Here is a 24,358-nt window from a genome sequence, read left to right as displayed (position 1 = left end):
GGAAAGCCAGAAGGTGGGAGGACAGACACAGGAACAGAAACGGAGATGCGCAAGGGGAGCACAGCGCTGAGGGACCAGAGGGCATCTCGGGCAGAGGAGCCCAGCAGCTGCCTGACAAAAGGAGAAACTGCTGAGCTTCAGAAGGCATCTGACTCCAGAAAGGGGGAGGGGGTCTAAGGGATGTGGGGGAAGGGGCAAAGTACGGCCTGGCCTGGCCTGGCCCAGGCAATGACTTCATAGGCATCTCCCCCCACTCCTTCCTGAGCCGCCAGCCCTGGTGACCCCCTGCCCACATCTCAAGGGTCTAGGCCAAGCAGGCGCTGACAGGGGAGAGAAGGGGCCCTCCTGGGCTGGGCCCCCAAGCCTGGCATAGTGCCTGCTGGGGAGGAGGGGCCTAGAGGCCCAGCCCTTGTCAGCATCCCGGCCGGCACTTCGGAGGCAATTAGCAGCCCAGCTGAGCTAATCCCCCGCCTGGCGAGGCCAACACAAACAGGCCCAGGCCGGGTGCACACTCGCCTCCCTGTTTGCTGAGGGGCCCAGTGGTCCGCCAAGAATAACACCAATAACCCGGGGCCTTCTCTAGGTTAAGAGGAGGACCAGGGCTTGCTGAAGAGCTGACAGTGCCCGACAGAGCATACTCTGGCCAGGCGCCCTGGCTGCCCCAGAAAGGCAGCCACTGTTCCCAAGCCTTGGGCCAGCCGGGAAGAGGAAGCTGGACACAAGGAGCCATATACTCTGATTCAGCACCCATCCCCACCTCAACCCATGCCACCTGTGAGGGAGAAGGGCCAGCTCAGGCCTGTGCTGCCTTGGCCAGCCTGGCAACAGAGCATGCTGGACACAGGGGCCCAGAGGCAATTCAGACTTACACCCTGCCCTTAAGGGGTTCACGGTCTAGTGAGAGACCACACTGTGTATGACCTTGGAGCAGGGCCAGTCTCTAGTCCCATAAGCAACACCCCCAGACTTATTAAGAAGGCTACGGTAGAAGCCCCACAACTGAGAAGAGCAAAGGGGACCCCAGAGAAAATAAAAACTGAGCTCCAGAAACTGATAAATGGGGGACACAGCACCAAGGGAGACAGGAGGGATCCAGAACAAACTCTGGCACAGACTGGTCCTGGACCAGGAATTACTAGACATAATTAGTTCAACCCAGCAACCACACTGGGAGAGCCCAGGCCCAAGACAAGACCCTACTCCTACCCCCCACTTCCTGATTCCACCTCCCAGCCTTCAGCAGGACAGCATCGCCTTTTTGAGCCAAACCTTCTATTCTCAGTTTGGTTCCTCACCTACCCAGGTTCTTCTGGACTTTGTAGCAACATCAAGAACTGCAGCTTCCTTGGAGCTTCCACTTGGGAAAAGTGACACAGCCTCCCGAGATGAGCCAGGCCCCTCAGGACACTGTGTCAACCATCAGAAAGAACCAGCACCATCGTTCACTGAGAATCTGCTGACTACAGGGTCATGTCCACACTAACCATCACCCACCAGCATTACCCCACAGCATGATTACAAGCAAGCAATGGAACATATGTATTTCCTATTGCATAAACCAGCTGAGAGGCCGGTGTGTGACTTAACCCCATTTCACGGATAAGGAGACTGAGACCCACAGAAAGAAGAGACTTGCGTACAGCCAGGGCCCACGCCTTCAGGCTCCTAGTCAGGATGTAGTGTGTCACCAGGCCTCTTCTCTAATCCCACAACCATCTCCACCTTCCCTCACCCCACTGCTGGCCTAGATTGACCTTTGATAGTCCTGGGCCAAAGGGCCTCAGAGCCTTGAGCCCAGCACTCCCCACAAAGCAGCATTATGTCTCTGGCTGGGCTAAGGTCAAGTCTATGACTCTGCAGGAGACCTACACATTGTTCTGTAGGTTTCATGCCCCAGCTTTCCCTGGGGCAGAGAGTGAGGAAGGCTGGAGTCACACTGCCAAGGCTGACAAAGCCAGAGCCGGCAATAGCAGCCCAGCCCTGGCTGGTGTGGCAGAAGGTATAGGTCTGGTGCCCAGCCCCCCAGATAAGCTGTTGGGTTCCTAACCACACGCAGAAGGGGCTGAGAATCCACAGCCTGAACTCTCTCCGGAGTATTCCCATGCCTCCTCTAGAACACCTAACCTGGACCAAGGTATAGAAGATGGTATAGAGGGCTCCTCATCCCCTTCAGTTCAGACAAAAAGGGAGGTATTTTTCAAAAAGATCTTTGACTAAGAAACTGAAGAAAAGCAAACAGATCGTAAGCACACAGAAACCAATGGATTGGGGTACCTGGGTGGCTCAGTGGGTTAAAGCCTCTGCCTTCAGCTCAGGTCATGATCCCAGGGTCCTGGGATCAAGCCCCACATCGGGCTCTCTGCTCAGCAGGGAGCCTGCTTCCTCCTCTCTCTGCCTGCTTCTCTGCCTACTTGTGATCTCTGTCTGTCAAATGAATAAATAAAATCTTTAAAAAAAAAAAAAAAAAAAAAAGGAAGCCAGCAACCAGAAGATTCCAAGGCAGAACTTAAACAGCCCCTAACCAGACCCCTGTAGATGCCGCCTCTCTCTCCCTTCCTGCCACGTGCCGTCTCTCCCAGCCATCAGGACCCCGGGTGTCACTCTAGCTCCACTGCTGACAGCCTGGGGAATGTGAAGCAAGTTAAAACCTCTGAATCTCATCAGTTAAAGAGAGGTGAGGACAATGGCAGAGCCAAAGTGGACCCAGTTCTGATTCCAAAGCCTCTACTCTACACAGCCCTCACCGCAACCCTGTCATTCTGGAGAACCAACTGCAACACTGCATGGGGTGATACTAACGTTTGTCATCAGCCAGCACCTGGCTCTTTCTTGAAGACAGAGGGAAACTGTGTGCTAGGCTGAGAGGACAGCAGTTTCCTGGCCCCAGAAGGGTGCAGTGACACTCCAGTGTGCTGGGTCTCTCTTCTCCTGGGAGTCTTTCCATTCCTTCTCCTCCCTTCTCCTGCAGCCTGGGCCGCCTCCTCGCCGCCATCCCGGACAGCGGCAGGAGCCACCTGGGAAGCCTCAGGGACGGCTGATGGTTATCGCGGCCAGGACAGGGCGAGTCGCTGCCCCTCTGATTCATCACAGAGCTGGAATAAATCCAGAGAAGCGACCCAGAGGATGCAGGGCTGCTGCTAAGAATTCAGATTGCTTCAGTCTGGGAAGAGGGAGGCTGAGAGAGAGGGTAGCTCAGTCACTCATCAGAGGGGGTTCCGGGGAGGGAACTTTAGACTCATTCCTCAGAAGAGCAGGCACAGTGTGGTGTCAGAAGCCTGAGCACCAAAGTTGCACTGATCTGGGAATGAGTCTCCTCAGGCCTCTTGTGAGCTGGGTGACCTCAGATAAGTTAACCCCCAACAGTCCCCACTACCCCTCCCCCCATGCCATTTCTAAGGCTACTGTGCGAAATGAAGTGTAATATAGACAGTGCCCAGTCAACAGTCGCCTGGCCCATTACCCACATGCACGTTCTCCTTCCCACCAGGCCAGGTAGCACAGCCATACGTGTGATGAGAGCAGCCCCCCCACCACACACACCCCACCCCTGTCTGCTCTCAGGCACCCACCTGCAACCACAGCAAGAGTCAATGGGACAGGAGGGCCCCAGTATGGTGGCGAGAGAAGCAGCTTACTCCCCTCCAACTTGCTCTCAAGCATCAGAACCCCCCTGTCTAGCCTGCCCAGCAGAAGTATCAGTTCATTAGCAAGAAAGGGGTTCTCAACGTTTAACCTACACCTCTTGCCTTTAGAAACAAAACCCTCACGTTATTACCTCCAGCTGACATTTTAAAATAAATCTGGTATCTAACATAAGCCTTTCAAATTATATGTTATTTGTCTACCCCGGGGGGGGGGGGGGAGGGTTTCAGTGCTTAAAAGCCCTGGAGTCATGTAACCCCAGCTTTACCACGTCCTAGCTGTGTACCATGAGTAAGTCATTCCACCTGCTTCCTTGGTTAGAAACTGAGCTACTGTGTAGATAAAACACGAAAAGCACTTAGCTGCCTGTCACACTGCTGGTACCAGGCTATTAAGCTAGCACTATTGCTGTGGACATCACAGAATGCTCCTGTGGCCACTCCCTCGCCCACGATTCCAAGCCTGGCCAAGCCAGATGTTTCAGGGTGGAACCCCTGACTTCCGCTGGGCAGAGGACACACTTGACAGAAAAACAGGCAGGCACCCCTTTTGCAGATCTGCACTTCCCGTGAAGTACACGGCACACAGGGCCACACACACTACTGCTTACACTTTCATATCCTCCTTCTCAGACTGGGAGCTCCCACAAGGTGGGATCCAGATCCTCTATTTTAAATGGGCAAGGAGGGGCAGGGAAGCTGTTGTCGGCCATCACTAAGTAAGTTTTCGATGAACCAATACAGAAAATTATGCAATGCAGCCATCTGCTGAGCCCCAGACAGGCTCGAGGCGGACTACCTGAGGGCAGGCTGCGCTGGAGCAGGCGCACAAGTGAACACCACAGCTCTGCAGCTGTTATTCTGCACTCCCTCTCCAGAACAAGAGAGTCAGGCAAACAGACGAAACCATCTTCTTCTACCACTATGCCTGGATTGCAGGACCCTGCACCCCTTTCGAGGCCCCAGAGAAGAGCCTCAGCCGGGGTCCAGAGTCCTGGTCCCTGTGCAAGGCCTCCCCGGAGGGCCAGCCCACAAGGCCTCATTATAAATGGTGCCCTGGACAGCCATCTGACCCACTGTCTCCTGGTCCTCTCATCCCCGCGTTCCTGAAGCCTCAGCCAAAGACAACAGTGTAGACTCATTTCTTTGGGGCCCAGAGCAGAAGGCTCCCCAGCACCTGGGAGCAGCTGGAAGTTGGAACTCAAGGACTCATCGCCGCTGGTCTCCCCATCACGTGCCAAGTGCATCTATAAACAACCCTTCTCAATGGCTCCATGCAGCTGTTCCCAAGGGGACACAAGGGAGAGAAAGCAGCTAGAATCAGGGAAGCCCATGGCTTACAAGTCAGATCTGAGCCAGGCAGAGCTTGGTCTGGAAGATGCTCCCTGGGTACAGCCAGACCTGCGCTGCTGGCCCTGTGCCTAGAGTCTCAGATGGTTCCATCACTGCCCAGCATTGCCGCCCCGTGCCAGGCTGCTGGGACCCCCAGAGGCATGGGGCCCATGTCACACTGCTGTAGGTCCCACTGTTTTACAAGCTGGCGGAGAAAGAGCTTGCTGGGGCGGAGATGCCTGGATGCTGGGCTGTTATGCGTGATCCTGTTTGCTATAACACAGCCAGACATTCCTAGGACCTGGAATCGCGCCGAGGCCGTGGAGCTAGCTTTCCCGGCCATATATCTCCAGGCGGGGGACAGGCCTGAGACATCTGAGATAATAAAGACATGATTGTCTCAGCCCTGGGGCTTGTCTCCCCTTTGTCCCAGGGCCCAGCAGCCAACACGAAGTTTAAAGACATCATCCCCCTTCTCCTGGGAAAGTACAAATGCACCAGATGCTATCGCCCCTGGGGTGAGCTTCCCAAGAGCTAGGCCTGGGATTCCTGCTCTCAGCTCACCAGAGCAGAAAGCAACCAAGGGTCCATCCACTGGCAGCACCCAGGAGACTACAAGTAACTCGGACGCATGAAAGCCACTCGGGGACATGCTTCTCTGTGTACGCATCTCTGACTTCCCCCCAGCCCTACAACACAGCAACTGTGCTGCTTTAGGGATGAAGACACTGAAGCTGAGAGAGGTGCATGGACTCATCAGAAGTCACAGCTGTTCGATGGCACAGATGGTCTGAAACCCAGATCTGTTCTACTCCAAAGCCTGCAACTTCCTTAGTAGCTCTAAAATTCCCCGCACACACGCTTTCACATGTTGCTGCTTCCCCAGAGTCCTACTTTTCAACTCCACTGGGAGCGGCTTAACCTTCAACATCTGAAGGGAAAACTTCAGATGACTGAAGCAAAATGCAGGCTCCTTAATGTGCAAACCAAGCCACCGCCACCGCCACTGTCCCCAGTGAATCACGCCCACCTGAGTATGACCACGGGAGAGCCAACAACCTGCCCAGCGGCCCGGAGCTTCACAGAAGGAAAATGGACGGCAGAGGTGCTAAGGAGGAACCTTATCCATTTTGTGAATTTGTGCAATGTCAGTCCTAGCTCTCCTAATCACAGAAGCCACTTGGTAGAAAAGGGGCACCATCCACAATGAGGGAGGGGCTCAAGCAGAGAGGAGCACTGGCCTCCAAACCAAAGGCTCTGCTTCCATCTGTGAAATCTTATAGAAGTTGAACTCTACGCCAGTTTTCTCACTTGTAAAATAAACACCTGCTCTACTTGCCTCACAGGCTTCTTGGAAGAAGAAAATGAGATGGCATTATGACCCGTGCGTATTTCTTCCCCTGCTGGATTCTTCGGCACTCCTGACTGCCCCCTCTTCTCCCTGCCTCTCTCCTGTGCAGTCATCTGAACTTACTAAGTGCTTCACACCGTGCTGGATATACGAACAGCCTCATACACAGGTTAAGAAAAGATGACCGAAACACATGAAGATTAGACGGTAGGAGACCAGAGCCAAATGCCTGCCACTGAATGGCTGAGGCCAGGCCACAGTCTGTTTTAAGTTTCAGCCTGACCAAGTCCTCTGAGCTACAGAGCCTCAGGACCAGAGGTGTAGCCGCTCCCCACCCCCTCCTGCTGCTTCACACTTCCATCTGCCCACAGGAAAGGACATGGGCCACATGATCTTTGACGGCTACCTTCCAGCCCAGAAGCCCATCAATCTGCCTCTCTCTACTTTTTCCATCCTCTACTTAGGGGCCCTTGCAAACTGGGGAGCCTCAATTCTATTGGATATAAAAGTTCCCTCCCTGAGGGCAAAAGCGGGAGGAGGGGGGAAGAAACCAGTCAGTAGAAAATCTTTCTGAATAACCCAGGAAAAAGCTGAAGATTCCCCTTGCTCACCCTTCCTGGCCATCTAGGCTCAGAACTGTGAGAAAACGTGGAGGTCATCTGGCCTAATGGCCCAGTCCCAATGTATGCCTTTAAGAGGACTTCTCTGCTTGCATACATTCCAACCAACCTAAATCTTCTCCACAGCTCTGAAGTAAACCAATTCCCTCCAACGCCCAACCCACACATGAACATTTCACTCTTCCTTGGCAGCCTAAACTTGATTCTGCTGCTTGGAGGGACAGAATGTGTCTGTCCATAACAAAAGATATCTACAAGCTCCCCAAACAGAGTCTACACCAAAGCTTGGCTCATGATCCGATTTTTTTAAATGGGGAGAATAAAGACTGATGCTTGGTGAACTGGAAATCACGATCACTGGCTCTGGAAGGTAGTAATGGTTCTAAGAACTACAGTACAGGTTAACGGTATGAGTGACAAATGACTGTGGGCAGTGGGCTCTTTTCCCAGCAATTTGAAAGTTTATACTTTTTTCCCAGGGGCAATGAGAAAGACAGAAATTCAAGAAACCTTTCTAAGTCCCAGGCACACAACCAATCTGGTATTTCTTGCTATTTTTCTGCCATCTAGTGGCTCCTCTGGAGCATTACAAGTCTACCTCTGGCCATTTTCCTCTGTCCATCCCTCCATTATCTTCCTAAATAACAGTACCACTTAGCCAATCAAGCATTATGCTGGGTGCTTCACTTGCATTACTGCTACTCTTCCGAAGACTGCATGATGGGCATTAATTCCATTTTTCAAACAGGAAATCCAAGGCTCACAGAAGTAAAGTCACGTGTCCAGGGCTGCACTGAAGGTCAGTGGAAAATGTGCTACCTAAGTCCATCCCCATGCCCTTGCATTGTTACTGCTTGTCCTGGAGGAATGAAGGCCCCAAAACTAAAGATAATCTCAGCTTCTCCACAAATCGCTATGTGCTTCAAGCTCCTCACAGTTGGCTACCCTTAAGCAGATGACAGCACAGCCTCCTCCAGCCCCAGGATACACTGGGCACAGCAGTGAGAACTTCATCTGAACACTGGAAGGCCACGCAAAATTTCTCCATCTGAATACTGGAAGGCCAATCAATTTCTCCATCTGAATACTGGAAGGCCACACAAAAAACATACACACAATTGTTCACAGAAGCACTATGCGTAATAGCAAACCCAAAGGCAGAAACAACTCAAGAATCAATCAACTGATAAATTATTTAGACAAAACAGACTGTATATCCATACAATGGAACAACAGTCATAAAAAGGAATGAAGTTCTGATATATGCTAAAATATAAAGAAACATTATGTTAAATGAAAGAAGCCAATCACAAAAGACCACGCATTGTGTGATTCCGTTTATATGAAATTTTCCAATTTCTACAAATTTTCAAATTTTCTACAGCAAGAGAAAATAGGCCAGTAGTTGCTTAAGGATGGAGAGACTGGGGGCAGGGGAGGAGGGTTTAGGAGGTGAAAGCTAAAGGGTATAGGGAGGGTTTCTTTCTGAGGTAAAGAAGGTAAAGATGCTCCAAAATATATTGTGGTCATAGCTGCACAAGTCAGTAATATATTTAAAAAAAAAAAAAAAAAAAGAATTATTATACATCTTAAGTGAATTGTACGGTATGTGGATTATATCTAAATAAAACTGTTGCACCCCACACCACCCCCAAAACAGTGAGGGGTGGGCTAAATAACCTCCAAAGGTCCTTCCAGGTTGGCCCTTCAATGGAAGGAGCCATCTATCGTTGGCAGTCCCAGCACTGGTAACTTGGCCTGAACCACTCAAACTCCTATTAAGACTAGTCCCATCAAAGGCCACCTGAGAAAATTTGCTCCACGCCCTCCCCTCAAGCCCCTGGGCAGCCTCTGTCTCCAAGAGGTGGCCACTCTGTCTTCCAACCTTAAGATAGCCAAACCTCAGGCATCTACACACCCAATGACTCCAGGAAAGCAAAACAGAACAGATGTAGCCTGCCTCTAGTTCTGGTCTTTTCTCCTTTTAAAGAGGTCTTCCTAAATTTAGTGTGACTCCTGCCTAAGCTCAACCTTTCTAAGAATATTCATTCACACTTGGGGGGACGGGGGGTGCTGTGCAGCACTATGGCGGGAAGCCCATTGGCTCTGGAATCAGATGGATCTGGAGCTGAATAATGGTTTCATCTTTTTCTTTTTTTTAAGATTTTATTTATGCATTTGACAGACTGAGGTCACAAGTAGGCAGAGAGAGAGGGAAGCAGTCTCCCCGCTGAGCAGAGCCTGATGCAGGGCTCGATCCCAGGATCCTGAGACCATGACCAAGCCAAAAGCAGAGGCTTAACCCACTGAGCTACCCAGGCACCCCGGTTTCAACATTTTGAAGCTCTGGCTAGAACAAGTTCCTGAGCCTAAATTTCCTGAAAAATGGTTATAAATAAGCTCTCACTACTGTTATGGAAACAGCATGTGTTATCATTTGGGGATCATATCACAAGTCAGACCACTGTTCAAGACATCAGAAATCCACCCTCGTCCTGTGAGCCCTGGCTTAGTAACCGAGTATTCTTTGAGACAACCTACTGGAAAGCACCCCCTAACTGATTATTCCCCTCACTTTACAGTCTTCCAAGCACTTGAGTAGAGAGTATGATGGCCCTATAAGCTGTGGGGCAAAACTCCATCATGTCTGCAGATTTCCTGTTTTACTGTAACGTATTAAAAACTAAGTTTGGTACTCCTCACTAACAAGAACTGCTCATCCAGTCATTTAAAAAATGGGTATCCTCTGGGGCACCTGGATGGCTCAGTTGGTTAAGCGTCTGACTCCTGATTTCAGCTCAGGTCATGATCTCGGGGTTGTGAGATCAAGCCCTATGACCGGCTCTGAGCTGGGCATGGAGCCTGCTTAAGATTCTCTCTCTCCCTCTTATCCCCACACCACCACTCTCACTCTCTTTCTCCCTCTCAAAGAAAAAAAAATAGAAGTGAGTATCCTCTTTTGTTAAGTAGGAACAAAGTCCTACATTGTATATACTGTTCCAGGTTGTTTCTGCCACTAAATGTGGTATATGTGACTTTGAGTAAGTACCCTCTATAACCTTAGATCTCTTCTAGGTATAAAAGATCCACCCTAAAAACATGTGATCCCTAATACCAATCTGTTTAACAATCAATCAAGCAATTCATCTAAGTAAGGTAGGAAAGAGGTCTGTAACCAGAAAAATGCTATCAGGTCAGACTAGCCACTCACTAAATTTTTATCCATATATATTGGTACCTTACTACCAGACCCGCTCTCTGTGCGCTCTAACTTTTCTCTTTCTACAAGACTCAAAATGGACTTGTCATCGTTCTTTTAATAAACTCCTGAGAGGCGCCTGGGTGGCTCAGTTGGTTCAGCATCTGCCATCGGCTCAGGTCATGATCCCAGGTCCTGGAATCAAGTCCCGCAAGCCAGCTTTTCCCTCTACTTGCCCCCCACATCACTTACAATCTCACCCTCTCTCTCAAATAAATAAAATCTTAAAAAAAAAATTAAAAATAATAATAATAAATAAACTCCTGAGGAGGTAAGTATTACTGTTATCCTCACAAGGAAAATATCAAAGTGAAATAACTCAGCCAAGATCACACAGCACATAAACAGTGGATATAAGATTCAGACACAGGCAGTCTGGCTCAAGAGTCCCTGTTCCTAATTACTCCTCTATACTGCCTGCTGCAAAATAGACAAGATATAAACAAATGTTCCCTGAAATGAGCAAACACCAATGAGCAAATCACACTCGGTGACTTATCATTTTGTAACACAATAACATAAAACTGATGCTTTTCTATGCGAATTCCCTAACAGACCAATCTTTGCCCTTTGTCTGACTGTATGTTCACTGGGGGGTTGAAGATATGTTACCCGCTAATCCTTATAACAACTCTGCAAAAGGTTAGCAGGTATTATCAGCTCAAGTTAAAGACGTGTCAATCAAGACTGAAAAGTTAAAGCAGTTTGTTCAAACACAGGTAGTTAGTGACAGAATCTAATTCAAATTTATATCCCTCTACTCCAAAGCATATATGTTTTTCTTACTATTCAATATTCCTAGATACCTTAATATGAAACTAGCACTACAATGACTCTCTGAAACATAAACAAGAGCAAAATGTTCTATCTGCTTTATATAGAAAGTGGAAAATGCCAGGGTACTAAAAGAGAGGTACCTGTAAAAGCATCTAGTTTCACTACCGAATTCTATTAATGCTTGGATCGTACCGGTACGCCCAGAAGAAAGTGATACCTAAGAGAGGGAAGTATGGTGTCTGCCACTCTTAAGAACCTTTATTTATCCTACAAGCAAAAACTCAGTCAGTCTTTACTGGACATTACAATATATTAAAGCACTACAGACTGAACCAAACTTTAGAATCTCTCAAATATATCAATGAAAAGCTAATTCTTAAAGACTCAATAGTCTATTTGTATATTTCATATACAGGTTTCACAGATTTTTATTAACTACCTGCCAACAATAAAAAATTCTTAAAGCTGTAGAGATGATCCTGTACCAGTGAAGTTCACATCTCTAGGCAGAGCCCTAGAAGGCCCACAGAGGGGCACAAAGCATGAGCATCTGCACTGGGGAGAAAGCAGCAGTGGGAGAGGAAAAACTGCTTGCCTGGCTTCAACCCCAGCATCTCTGTTCCACAGGACACCTTTTTATTCCCCTCACAGCGCCCTCTCTTAAGATTTTATTGGGAAGAAAAGAGGTTTACTGATAAAAAGACACAAACCAAAAAGGAATAGAAAAGCAGTTTTATCTACAAATGGGGAAACTGAGACCCAAAGACGTACAGCAACCTGTCCAAGGAAACTGCTGCCCAACTAGAACCTGGGTTTCCAACTCCTAATCCGGAGAATTATATTAGTATCATGGGAGAAATGGAGAGAACATCAAACACTGTAAAGAAAGCTAAATGCAAAAACAGGACTCCATTTGAGTCACGCTACCCTTACCAGGGGCCAAGATCCCTGCGGGCTAGGGAAAGACTGGTCTTAGAGCACACCTGCATCTAAGATGGGGAAATTTCTGCAAACTCAGCACCCCCTGAGGTGAAGTCATTCTCACATGAGGCAAGTGAAGAATTCACAGTGCCTGCCCACCCCTCACCAGCTGCTAAGGGATGCACAGAACTCCCCAACAGCGAAACAGTTGTGAAGCCCTCGAGTTATGGAGAAAATGGGGCAGCTCTTCAGGGAGTTAGAGATTCAGAATCAAGCCCAAAACCTCTCTCCCATCAGACCAATGCAGACTTTCCAAAGCTTTACAAAGGAGATCCAGGAAACTGGAAATGAGGCTCCACTGTGGGTCTGGAGCTCCAAAGGGCCAGCCCAATCACAGAGTTGGTTTAAAAGAGGAGAGGTAAGGGAGAGTAAGATATACTCTCGCACTACCTGAAAGTCTTTTCCTGTTCCTAGCAGGGGGACTGAGGGCCCCTCACTTTATAGCAGCCTAAGACCCAGAAGCCAGCAGAGTTTTCTGGCCCTAGTTTGAAGAGAACTAATGAGGATGAGGATGTCAATGGCGATGATCCCTTCAATCCATTCCACTGACTGCCTAGCACCTCCTACTTGCAAGCACTGTGCTAAGCGCTTTACACAGTGTTTCATGCAACCCTCATAACTCAGGGGTAAAGTTTGATATAGCTACTTCCATTTCACAGAGAAGAATGCAAGGCTCAGAAGGTTTAGGTTACTTGACTAAGGTCAAAAGATCAAGTTAGTGACAGAACCAGAACTCAAATCCAAAGCCAGTTATGCATTTTTTAGCACACAACGCCAAGTTGTTTAACCTCAGTCTTGCCGTCTGACAAATGGTACCATCTGTCCCACCTCCCCTACAGGGCTGTATTAAGGATCAAGTGAAATCACTAATACAAACATGCCCTGAGGTTTCTGAGTCTACCACCTAAACTCCAGTATGAAAACCCCTGCCCTTTGTGGAGGAAAGATGGAGGACAGAATCCCAATCACCTCACTTTATTTGAGTCAAGCTAATGAGATTTTGTGACCTAATAATGAGGTTCCTTTCTCCTACCAATCAGGCCCATATTAAATATATGGAAAACAATGGTGCTATTCTGAAGGCCATCCTGTGGGATGGTAAGGAGAAGAAGGAAAAGGTGTCAGGTTTCAGAACCAGCACTCCCATCATTGCCACAGCCCTGGGCATTCACTAAGGTCCAGCTTTCTCATCAACAAACTCTGCCCTGTCCACCCATAGGATGCTATAATGAAAAAAAAAAGGGCAGTTGAACGGCTGAACTTTTCTCTTTCTGTATGTAAGACTCAACATGATTTGTCATCCTATTTTTAATAAACTCTTGAGGAGTGCCTGGGTGGCTCAGTCACTTAAAGCATCTGCCTTCAGCTCAGGTCATGATCCCAGGGTTCTGGGAGCAAGTCCCACTTTGGGTTCCCTGCTCTGAATTCTTCCCATTGCAGTGAAAACCTGGTAGCTGTTAGTATTTTCATAGCACTTTTGCATTTATGAAATATGTTCACCTACATGATCTCATTTAGTCCTCACACTCAGCCCCAAGATGTAGATATTACCATTATTCCTCATTTACAGATGAAGCAAATGGAGCTTAGGGAAATTCACTGACTTATCCAAGATCACGTGGATGGTAAGGCTGGAGTCAAGACTAAGGGCAATTATTTTTCTAAAGCAGACAACATCCTGAATTTTAAATTCTGATTGACTATATAAAGCCTCTGGCTAACCCTTAAAAGCCGCTCCTAGACAATTCAGAGTCTCCCCCATCCATCAGTGTACTGACTCAGCCTCTACTCCCTTCTACCTAACCATCTTCTGCCCACACTTCTGCCATCTATAAAAACCCCATAAAGAGTGGTGTCCAGATAGTAGGTACAGTAGTGCACTATAGATTCAACTGCCAGTTTTAAGTTAAATTCACCACTAGGTGGAGCTAATCTCAACAATCCAAGAAGCTCATGGATTAGCACACTGGAACAGAGCAGCGGAGCCAGAGTAAAAAGTAGCTCAATAAATAGATGGCACGGTACTGGCACAAGTTTGCCCACCTTTTTGAGGCTATGTCCCAGTAGCCCATAATCAGGGAGTTAAGAAAGAACTGTGCTTATGGCTCAAAAGCACTGAATATCTGCAAAGCCCTCTCCAACTCCTTCCCATTGAGAAGACTGGCCACGTTTACAGCTCAACCACAAACCAAGACACAGAAACTAAGACCCTATCCAATCAAGTGTTAAGTCATCAATACCAAGCCAGAACACAAAGGGCCACCACTTGTTTACTCACTCAGACTTAGATCAATCCACCCAGAACTAAATATTCACTGACCAAAGGGAGAACCTACAACCCGCCAAAAAAGGTCTGACAAAAGCGTGCACATGCATGCAGTGGCAGGGGATGACACACACAAAGGACATCTACATAATAGGAACAAAGGAACCTTGACCTTGTTTTTAAGTTAGCAAGAGACTTCATCTCCTACAGGTCTAATTTATTAGGCTGTTGGAATAACTTCAATTTTATACTCATTTCTAGTACTAACTTTACACTATTTGGTTCAGAGTACTCTCTGCAGGTCAACTGGAATATTCATGAGGGGAATGAAAAAGAGACCCACCACCAGTGAAGCTACACTTGTCTTGAAATTATCAGAGAAATATAGCTGCTTACATTCTAGGTTTGAGATAGAAAACCATAGTTCATCTCTAAACTCCGGTAACTGCTCTCTCTCACACTACTGTCTAAGAAATGTAATTACTTAGGCATCTGCCCAAACTATCTCAGTGCCAGTTCACCAATAAATTATATGACCGTGAACTCTCTACATGTTCTTTCCTGGTTAAGGAGTCAAGAACTGAATGCTGGTTGGAACCACGAGTCTGGAAAATCTCATTCCTCAAAGAACAGTTAAGCTGAAGACTTGTGACACAAAATTATTCTAAAATTCATGTCAGATATAAATGAAACCTTAAATCATTTAGTGACATCTTTCTCAAACCTGGAGGAACACTAAAATAATGTGATGAGATTTAAAGAAGTGATGCCCCTCAAAACATAATTTGAAAAAAACAATTTAAGTGATAAAATTAAGTGACCCTATCTCCAGAGACTGCCTAAAATGACCTCAGGCATTATTTTCATTTTTTAAAAAACTAGTTCCCGGGCGCCTGGGTGGCTCAGTGGGTTAAGCCACTGCCTTCGGCTCAGGTCATGATCTCAGGGTCCTGGGATCGAGTCCCACATCGCTCTCTGCTCAGCAGGGGGCCTGCTTCCCTTCCTCTCTCCTACTGTGATCTCTCTCTGTCAAATAAATAAATAAAATCTTTAAAAAAAAAAATAAAAATAAAAAAATAAAATAAATAAAAAACTAGTTCCCTAAGTAACATTCACACAACCAGAGTTAAGAATCACTGAGGTGGGGCATCTGTGTGGCTCAGGCAAGCTACTCAGGTCATGATCTCTAGGTCCTGGGATGGAGCCCCCTTCACGCTCCACACGGAGCAGACAGTCTGCTTGAGATTCTCCCTCTCCTCCTCCCCCCACCATGAAGGAAGGAAGGAAGGAGAGAGTGAGCCACTAAGGTGTGCACTGGTCCCCAAACATATCTAACCAAGGTTCTAACTGGGAAGCTTTTAAAAACTGAATTCCAGGCCCCACTCCATACCTATACATTCAAAATCTCAGAGGAATCTTTCAAGTTTCCCACTAATTACTGACCAGCCAGCCAACAGACTTGCCCTTAAGGCCCCAATAATGACTAAATGCATAATTATGTTACAGATAAAGAGCCTGGGAGACTGAAAGCTACCTGCAAGCTGGGTTAGGGCTGTCCTGCTGCAGTATCTCCAGTGCCCAGTATGGAAACAAGCCTTCTGACGAACGTGTGCCATGGGCAGGCACACACAGCCAAGACTTTTACTTTCTTGATAGCCTTTCCAAGGGCGATGAGATCAAATGGTTATTCAAAAAAACTATCAAATTTGCAAGGAAAATTCCAAGTAGAAGACAGGATCCCCATCTATTTTATTCTCTGCTTTATCTTCAGGGCCTTATTAAGTGCTTTTTCAAAAAAAAAACTACTTTTGAATTGAAAGAATGAATGAATGAATGAATGAAGTGGTACAGATTAGGCTTGACTATACGGAATCTTCTGCACAGTGAAATATGAGAAATTAAATGCGCTTGACCTTGCACCCCCTTTGGCTCACCAGACTCACCATGAGAAGTCCGCTCTTAGAGAGCTACTGCTTTCTGGACAGGCTGCAGCATGAGAAGCTTGGAGCCAACGTGAGCCAAAGCTGAAACCTGGAAGCAAAGCCCAACTGACCCATCAGTGAGAGAAAAATAAGCTTGTGGTATAAGCCAGAGGGTTGGAGTGGTTTGTAATACAGTACTAAGCAAAAGCTAAAGAAATGAGGCTTAAGAAAACGGGAGGGCATTTGGGAAAAAACTCCCAAGTAATATACTGTATAAATTTTAAAAGTATTCAAATAGTTCCAGAAAGAAAATAATAAGTTAAGGTTTTCTCTTGTTCTATGTTGTTAAAGGATCAATGTCTAAAGTTGGGGGAACTCAGGGTAAGGCCTACAGGTAACAAGGACATATGAATTAGAAATGTGATTTCAAACTACTTCCCTCACATGTCATTCAAAGTTACGCTAACCAGGAAGAACTCAGCCTCTCCTCCCAAAAGATAATCAAGTTCCACTTCCCCAAAGGTTACACACTAATCTCTAACAGCGGGTCAGCTGCACCCAGGGGGATTATGTTCCAATCCTCCTCAAGAAGCAGGACCCTTGCGTACCAGAGTCTCTTAGCACTGTGTACCCAAAATACTAATAATAATATCAAAATGGGAGTAAAAAAAAAAGAAAGAAAATAGTCCAAATCTAACAATGAAGAAAAAGATATACCATTATTTTTATCCATCCTATGAAGATAGCAATTACGATACTAGAGGGTTTAATGACAGTTTTTCAAAACAAAACCCAAAAAAACAAAAACAAAAAAATACTACTACATTAACTGCACAAATTTTAAGAGGTATTCAGACTACAACAGGAAGATGGAGGACAAATGCACCTTAGAATGAAGGAAATACTGCAACTAGTTCTTTCACATCACCATTCTCCCTTTCCCAGTAGAATATGCTCCCCTACCAGCATATGATCCAGCTCCAAGGGGCGCCTGGGTGGCTCAATGGGATAAAGCCTCTGCCTTCAGCTCGGGTCATGATCTCAGAGTCCTGGGATCGAGCCCCACATCAGGCTCTCTGCTCAGCGGAGTGCCTGCTTCCTCCTCTCTCTCTCTCTGCCTGCCTCTCTGCCTACTTGTGATCTGTCAAATAAATAAATAAAATCTTTAAAAAAAAAAAAAAAATCCAGCTCCAAGGGTACAACTTTAACAAATTACTGAACCTATTTCGAAGACCTAAAGTAAAACACCTGGTATTTTAGAACACCAGCGATGTATTAGTATCATATTAGCCTAATTGTGTATTTTGCCACAACCCAATAAGCCTGCTGAGGACTGTTTCAGATAATCCTTTTCCAAACTCTAGATGACACTCCCTGAGTAGTATGAATCACTAAGCCAAGATAATGGACAAGTCTGTTAAGTCAAACAGAAAACAGTATTTAAATAGAAAAACAATATTAACTTCATCCATTTCCTACCCATGTTCTTCTGATACATGAAAGTCAAATTAAAAATATTTAATTAGAGGGGGCACCTGGGTGGCTCAGTGGGTTGAAGCCTCTGCCTTCGGCTCAGGTCATGATCTCAGGCCTTGGGATCGAACCCCACGTCAGGCTCTCTGCTCAGCAGGGAGTCTGCTTCCCTTCCTCTCTCTGCCTGCCTGTCTGCCTACTGTGATCTCTGCCTGTCAAACGAATAAATAAAATCTTTAAAAATAAAATATTAAAAAATAAATATATATTTAATTAGGGATGCCTGGGTGGCTCAGCTGGTTAAGCTTCTGACCCTTAATTTAGGCTCAGGTCACAATCTCAGGGTCATGAGATCGAGCCCCGTGTTGGGCTCCACACTCAGAGAGGTATCCACTTGAGATTCTCTCTCTCTCTCTCTCCCTCTCCTCACCCTCCATGGCTAATGTTCTCTAAATAATTAAATACACAAACAAACAAGCAAACAACTAAAATCTTTATAAGAAAATATTTAGTTAGAACACCATTAGCTTAACTCAATCCCCTTGTCTTTGTTGCTCTTCTGATGTATGGTTATTTCGCTGACACAACCATGTGACCTTTATTTCACTCATTCACTCTTGAAATCATGTACCATCCAGTGACTACTTTTAGAACCATCTCTCATGTGTCAAACGCTACTCTAGGCCAGGGACACAGCAATAATCAGGATGGACCTATGTGCCACTATAGTAAGAACAAGGGATTTACAGTCCCTGCTCCCTAGGATCTCAGAACACAATCCCAGTACCTCTCCCTGGCATGGTCAACAAGGAATAAGAAACATTGGTTAAAACAGTAATGCTTAGGGACGCCTGCATGGCTCAGTTGGTTAAACAACTGCCTTCGGCTCAGGTCATGATCCTGGAGTCCCGGGATCGAGCCCCGCAGCAGGCTCCCACCTCCACAGCGAGTCTGCTTCTACCTCTGACCTTCTCCCCTCTCAGGCTCTCTCTCTCAAATGGATAAATAATATCTTTTAAAAAATAAAAAATAAAAAAACAGTAAAGCTTAGAGATCAGCTTCTTCTTAACACCTTCCCAACCAAGCCATGCAGCTTAGCTCCAGCATAGCACAGAATCAAGCCAAACATGATTCCACTTAGAAAAAACCACCAAAATAAGGTTATGCTGTGCCAACAGCTCTTAGTTTCTAAGACTCTCCTACAGATCAGTACAATTCCCTTAAGGTAAATGAATCATTCCTGTCACCTAAAGAAAATCTGTCCCATATTCAGATTCACAGCACAGAATCTGGAATCTGTTGGAAGCAGTCTGGGTAACAAACTAGGAGCAATCGTTCTCCAACTTGGCCGTGTTCTGGAAATACATGGAAAGCCTTTAAAAACCCATTGCTCAGTAAGCAACAAAGCCTGAAAAGCACGAATACAGAAAACTTGAGGGAAAAACTGGTTGTTTTCCAACTAACCAATGGATGAGAGAGATATGCTGTCACTGCTTCCCAACATGAGCAGTGAGCTTCCTGGGCATCACCTTCACTAAGGACTGCTATGAACCCACTTTGGTCTTTTTTTTTTTTTTTTAAAAAGATTTTACTTATTTATTTGACAGACAGAGATCACAAGTAGGCAGAGAGGCAGGCAGAGAGAGAGAGTGAGAGGAGGAAGCAGGCTCCCTGCCGAGCAGAGAGCCCGATGCGGGGCTCGATCCCAAGGACCCTGGGATCATGACCAGAGCCGAAGGCAGAGGCTTTAACCTACTGAGCCACCCAGGCGCCCCGAACCCACTTTGGTCTTAAAGAAGGGGTCTTTGCGGGCTACCTGCCAATCTTAGGGAAGAAGGCACAAACCTGAACATACTGAGGGGAAACCATCACCTCAAACGGAAGGCCAGAAAAGGAAATACATTAAAAAAAAAAATAAAGCTTTAAAATCTTATCCCAAAATGTGTTAGATTAAGAGTCAACTTCCCACTCCTAAGTATCTAAAAAGAGGCGGAGGGAAAAGAACAACCCCCAGGCTGGCTTGTGAAGGGTTTTGTTTGTTTGTTTAATACATCTGAAAAGAATGCATATACAAAGAACTGAGACATGAGAAAGCATTGGTTTGACACTAATGAATCTACAAGAATTAGGATTTGGGGAAGGTGGAGAAAATTACCTAAACATTTTTAAAAATTGGAAACTGCAACGAAGGTAAGTGAATAAAATCCCTATTAACACTTATGAAGAGTCTTCATAAGACTCTATGATTTTTTTTATTAAACTAGAGAGCCTTAACGAGCTACTCCAGGGTTCCTCATATGTAAAACAGAAATAAGGGGATTCCCCTGACTGGTCCCCATGTTGTTAAATGTTCTCCCCACCCCCACCCACACCCCCAGCTTCTTCATGAAGCAGGTCTCCATCCTCCCCTTGAAAGAGGATGTGCATCATTCCAGACATCTGTCTCCTAGCGCCACCCCTCAAATTTCCTCAATTTACCAGGTCTTCAGCTGTGTTCTAGGAACACTACATCATACACTATTAGGCTGGACATTTCTATGCTAAGCATATAAGACAATGACTGACAGGGGGGAAAAAAGTTTTTTAATTACGTACTCAATCCATTTGGTGTATTTCAAAAGGTGCAATACTTTTCTTCATTTATCAGTGAAAGAAGTTAGAAATTAACTTCAAAAAAAAAAAATCAGCACATGGCAAACAAATTTCCTTGAAAGTCACAGTCACATATATAGTGCATCCTAGAAAAGAGGAGGGGCAAGACAGGTTCCACCCACTTTCATGAGTTTCATCAAATACTGGACCTACTCAAGGGTGGAGAGAAAAGGCAACTTTCAAAAAGGAGTATGTTATTAAATGAGGCATTTACTATACTCCTTCCTAAGAGCACCAGGTGGGGAACAAGTTTTCTAAACTAGATCTAGGAAGTGGAATGTGGAATCAATCAGTCCTCCTCCCCTTAAGGGCTATCCAATGGTTAATGAATTTAAAAAACATAACTAAATAAAAACAAACCCCACACACACTCCCCGCACCCCACCCCACCCCCGCAAAAACAAAAACAAAAACAAAAAACCCTAAATGTCCCAGATCATTCTCCAGAGTGGATGGAGCCCGGGAGCAGCTTCAACAACCCAAATTAGTCTGTTACAGAGTCATCACAAGCATGCCTTGCTTTTAAACAAAAAAAAAAAAAAAAAAAAAAAAATTGAAACAACAAAACAAAAACTAGTACTAATCACTTTTCTGACAATACACAATTACTCAAATTAACTAGTACTGAGAGGGGGAAGGGGACCATACCTACGGGCCTTGTCTCACACGAGTGCATGTGGGTAGGTGCAGGGCATTTGTCATTATTGCAAAAACGAATTTTAATCTTTAATCTTTAGTTTGATTTAACATTGCTTTTAGTATGATGCTGACACCAGCTGTGCGGAAAGGGCTCTGGAGACACGTTCATAGCAGCACACACCTGCGGCTCTTCTTCGGTTCGGGAGGCTCCAGGGCAGCCAATATTGCTTCGTCAAATACATTCTTTAGGCCTTTCTGAAAAGGGGTAGAAAGAAAAAAATGGGCAGTCTGATTTTCAGTATAATAAAGCTGAAGATCAAATTAAAAACATTCAAGCCCCCAAGAGCCGGCAAAGAACGAAATGCTAAGAACAACTCTGAATCTCGACACAATCATCACACTTCACCAAGTTTTGTCCAGGCAGGACACTGGAAGGATCCAGCATTTCAGGAGCAGAGGAGTGGATATTCATGAATGAAACAGTGGTCCTTTGAGAAAGCTTTTTGCAGACCAATGTATGTCACAAGAAGCGAACAAGCCACATGTGTCACTTGCTCATTCAATGAGTTGTGTAATATGCTGCTGAAACATTTTACATAAACACAAGGGCAGCAGCTCTGCATTCCAATGAAACAGCGGAGTATGGAACAGGACCAAGAGCGCCGGCAGCGGGCAGTGGCATCCTTGTTACATGGAAGGCGCAGGCAAGGATGGAGAGCACGGCTACCGCAGCTGAGTCAAAGACCTTCACTCTGAACTCCCTGCATCCCACCAATCAGACAGAGCCAGGGGGCTCAAGGAAGCAACATGTGGGCACCTGATACATAGGTAAAACTAGAACCAGTCAGTGCAACAGGAATAAAGTTTCATCAGGCATTTATACAAACAATTGTATATTTTTAATTTCAAAATTCGAAGGTAACCACAATTGTATGTTTCCCTCACAACAATAAAATCAGAAGCAGGAAAATATAAAGGTGGCAGCTTTACATCTCAACATTAACAAACCTTGAGTCAACTGTTAAAAATGGATGCTGTTCTTAAAAGATAGTGTGACAAATGATTTCATAGAGCAGTAGCAGATACATTAATACCTTTCCCACCCCAGACTGACAAATACTCCACCACAGCACAGACAGCCAAAGCAATAGCAACACAAAGTTTCACTGCACAAAAGAAAACCAAAGAAGAATCCTCCCTTCCCCGTTACACTCTACTAGCAGGTCACCCTTCTTCCATAAAGTTTGTCATGCAATTACAATTACAATTGATCATAAGAGTAAAATGATGTTCATGTTATTTTCTCCATCTAGAGCTAGGAAGTGTTAAAACTCTTGCTTTTTTCCAAGAGAACATTCTTAATGCCACACCAAGTTCCCTTTTGCAATAGTAATCCAAACCAAAAGCTCTGAGCATCAGGCAACTCAAGAAGCAGAAAGTTAAACAAGTCCAACTTGACTACTGATCACAAAAAATATTCTATAAGATATTGCATTCTTGATCAAAAACTAATACAGAGGTTGCTCTTAGGTGGTGAGTAAAAAGACGCAGAGGCTTTCAAACAGGATGGTTTTATTCCTTTGTTTTTAAATGCTCTTTCTACAGTAGTGGGACAGGAAGCAGCAGCAAAGAGGGGAAGGAGAAAACAGTTTAGAATATACAGCACTTCCTTTTGGGTTGAGTTTCCGGAGGCTCGAGGGCAGCTAGGATAGCCTCATCAAACACATTCTTCAGACCTCTCTACAAGACAGAGGGGAGGAGAGAGAATAGCAGCCAGGTTAGAGGATTAGAAAGACGAGCAGATATAACAGCAGTCCGGATTAAATGGGCTGAATTCACAGAAGCAACGTACCTTCAGAAAAATAAGGGCCAGAAAGCTAGATCTTAAGCCCATTATCAGGACAGTACATAGCTGAACAGAAACTTCCTACATAAAAAAGCTTAACTAAGCAAGAAAGCAATTTTTATGAAAATGCTGTACACTGACTCCTAAAATAATAGCATTTTGAAAAAACAGTATTTTAATGAAAGTAATGCCAGAAGAAAAAAATGGATATGTAAACAAAACAGATGCACTGGATAGAGCCTTGTAGAACTCGCCAGTATCTCCAATGAGAAGAATGGCACACACATTCTGGAACTAAATCAATTACAATTTCAAGCTTCTGTGAATTCAGCCCCTGAATAACTGAAGGACACAAATAGCAGACTAACAGGCATGCTACATGTTTCTAGATTCAATGACATATCTGGATGGGATTAATCAGGATTTAGAGCAAATCAGTTTCCCGGAACAAAATGGTTCAGACATTTAGAAAGAGTGTTAATTGTTCAACAGTACCACCTGGGAGAAGTTTAAGGAACAGACTCTAGAAACAGCATACGCTTCAGTTATTCAGTAATGTTATTAGAGCAAGTAACCACCACCCAAGTCATAGGAAAACAAAGAATGGGGTCCTAGAATGACTTTTAGCAAGCAGTCCAATGCTTTAAGATGTCTTCATGGATATCAGAGCATAAAGCATGGGGTGAAAATAAAGAATATTCTCAGATCTACAGGAATTAAGATGCAGAAACACACTTACACCTCAGGCAGAACTCCGACGTGACAGTGTGACTCAGTAGCACTGGTACCTTGGGCCCAGGTCTATAGACTCATCTAACCTCACCTAAATCTGAAGCCACAGGTTTACCACCCAAAGAGGTTTCACGTGTTCTTTACGTTAGTTTGATCCCAAGTAAAAATCTCCCATTAAGTCCCAGAACACAGCTCCAGTAACAAGCACCAGCCCCAGACTACCCCAGGTATTCCCACCCAACCCTGTACATATCCCAGAAGATGGGTACCCACACATCCCTTGAGATAGAAAATAAATGAGAAATAACATTAAGTACTTAAGAAGAAGCAAAGAGGTTAAAAAGTTTTCTTCTAGGACTTTTACAAAGTAGAAATGCTAAACAAAAGCAAAGTTCCTAGAAATTATTTCTACACATCTCAGAGCAAATTCTGGTAGTCAAATACAAAAGAAAAAGGGGACAATGGATAGGGAAATGCATTTTATAAGGGAAAAAAAGAGGATGACCATGAGAAACTAGGGCACCCCTTCATAAAAAGCAAATCCCTTCTTGCTTACTGACAAAAATAACCAATCCCCTATATAACAAAACTAATCTTTGCTTTACCTATACTATCTGATCATAAAAAGAGTTCAGTTTTAGAGGAACCAATAATGGAATCTGGAGTCCTAAAAGTTCTATCTCCCAAACACAACCAGACACCCCATTTTCTATCTTCTCTTTTGACTTCTCCAAACATCAAAATCGGGTAAGAAAAATATAGTTGCTAAGACCTTTTCAAATTCCTACTATCTGCCAAGTGACTTATTGTATAAACGTATTTACCTTGTAAAAAATCTTAAATGGAAGCATCCAATTCTTTAAATTT

General features: G+C 45.2%; 1 protein-coding gene across 5 annotated transcripts in view; it reads right to left on the bottom strand.

The window, feature by feature from the left end:
- Positions 1 to 19,642: 19,642 nt before the first annotated feature.
- The window catches only part of CDC42 (cell division cycle 42), a 48,381-nt gene continuing 43,665 nt past the window's right edge, over positions 19,643 to 24,358 (bottom strand). For 4 of the 5 annotated variants that reach the window (XM_059135184.1, XM_059135186.1, XM_059135187.1 and 1 more), the window contains exon 6: positions 19,643 to 21,168. In XM_059135184.1, coding sequence (XP_058991167.1) covers positions 21,079 to 21,168 — 90 coding nt within the window. In that variant the 3' untranslated portion in view covers positions 19,643 to 21,078. Of the gene's footprint in view, positions 21,169 to 22,468; positions 22,654 to 24,358 lie in introns of those variants that run through there. The other variant, XM_059135185.1, reaches the window with a different exon arrangement.

The sequence above is a fragment of the Mustela lutreola genome, chromosome 10 (genome assembly GCF_030435805.1).
Source record: "Mustela lutreola isolate mMusLut2 chromosome 10, mMusLut2.pri, whole genome shotgun sequence".
Taxonomy (NCBI): Eukaryota; Metazoa; Chordata; class Mammalia; order Carnivora; family Mustelidae; genus Mustela; species Mustela lutreola.
The sequence above is the reverse complement of the archived record's forward strand: the minus strand, read 5'-3'. Positions and strand labels throughout refer to the sequence as shown.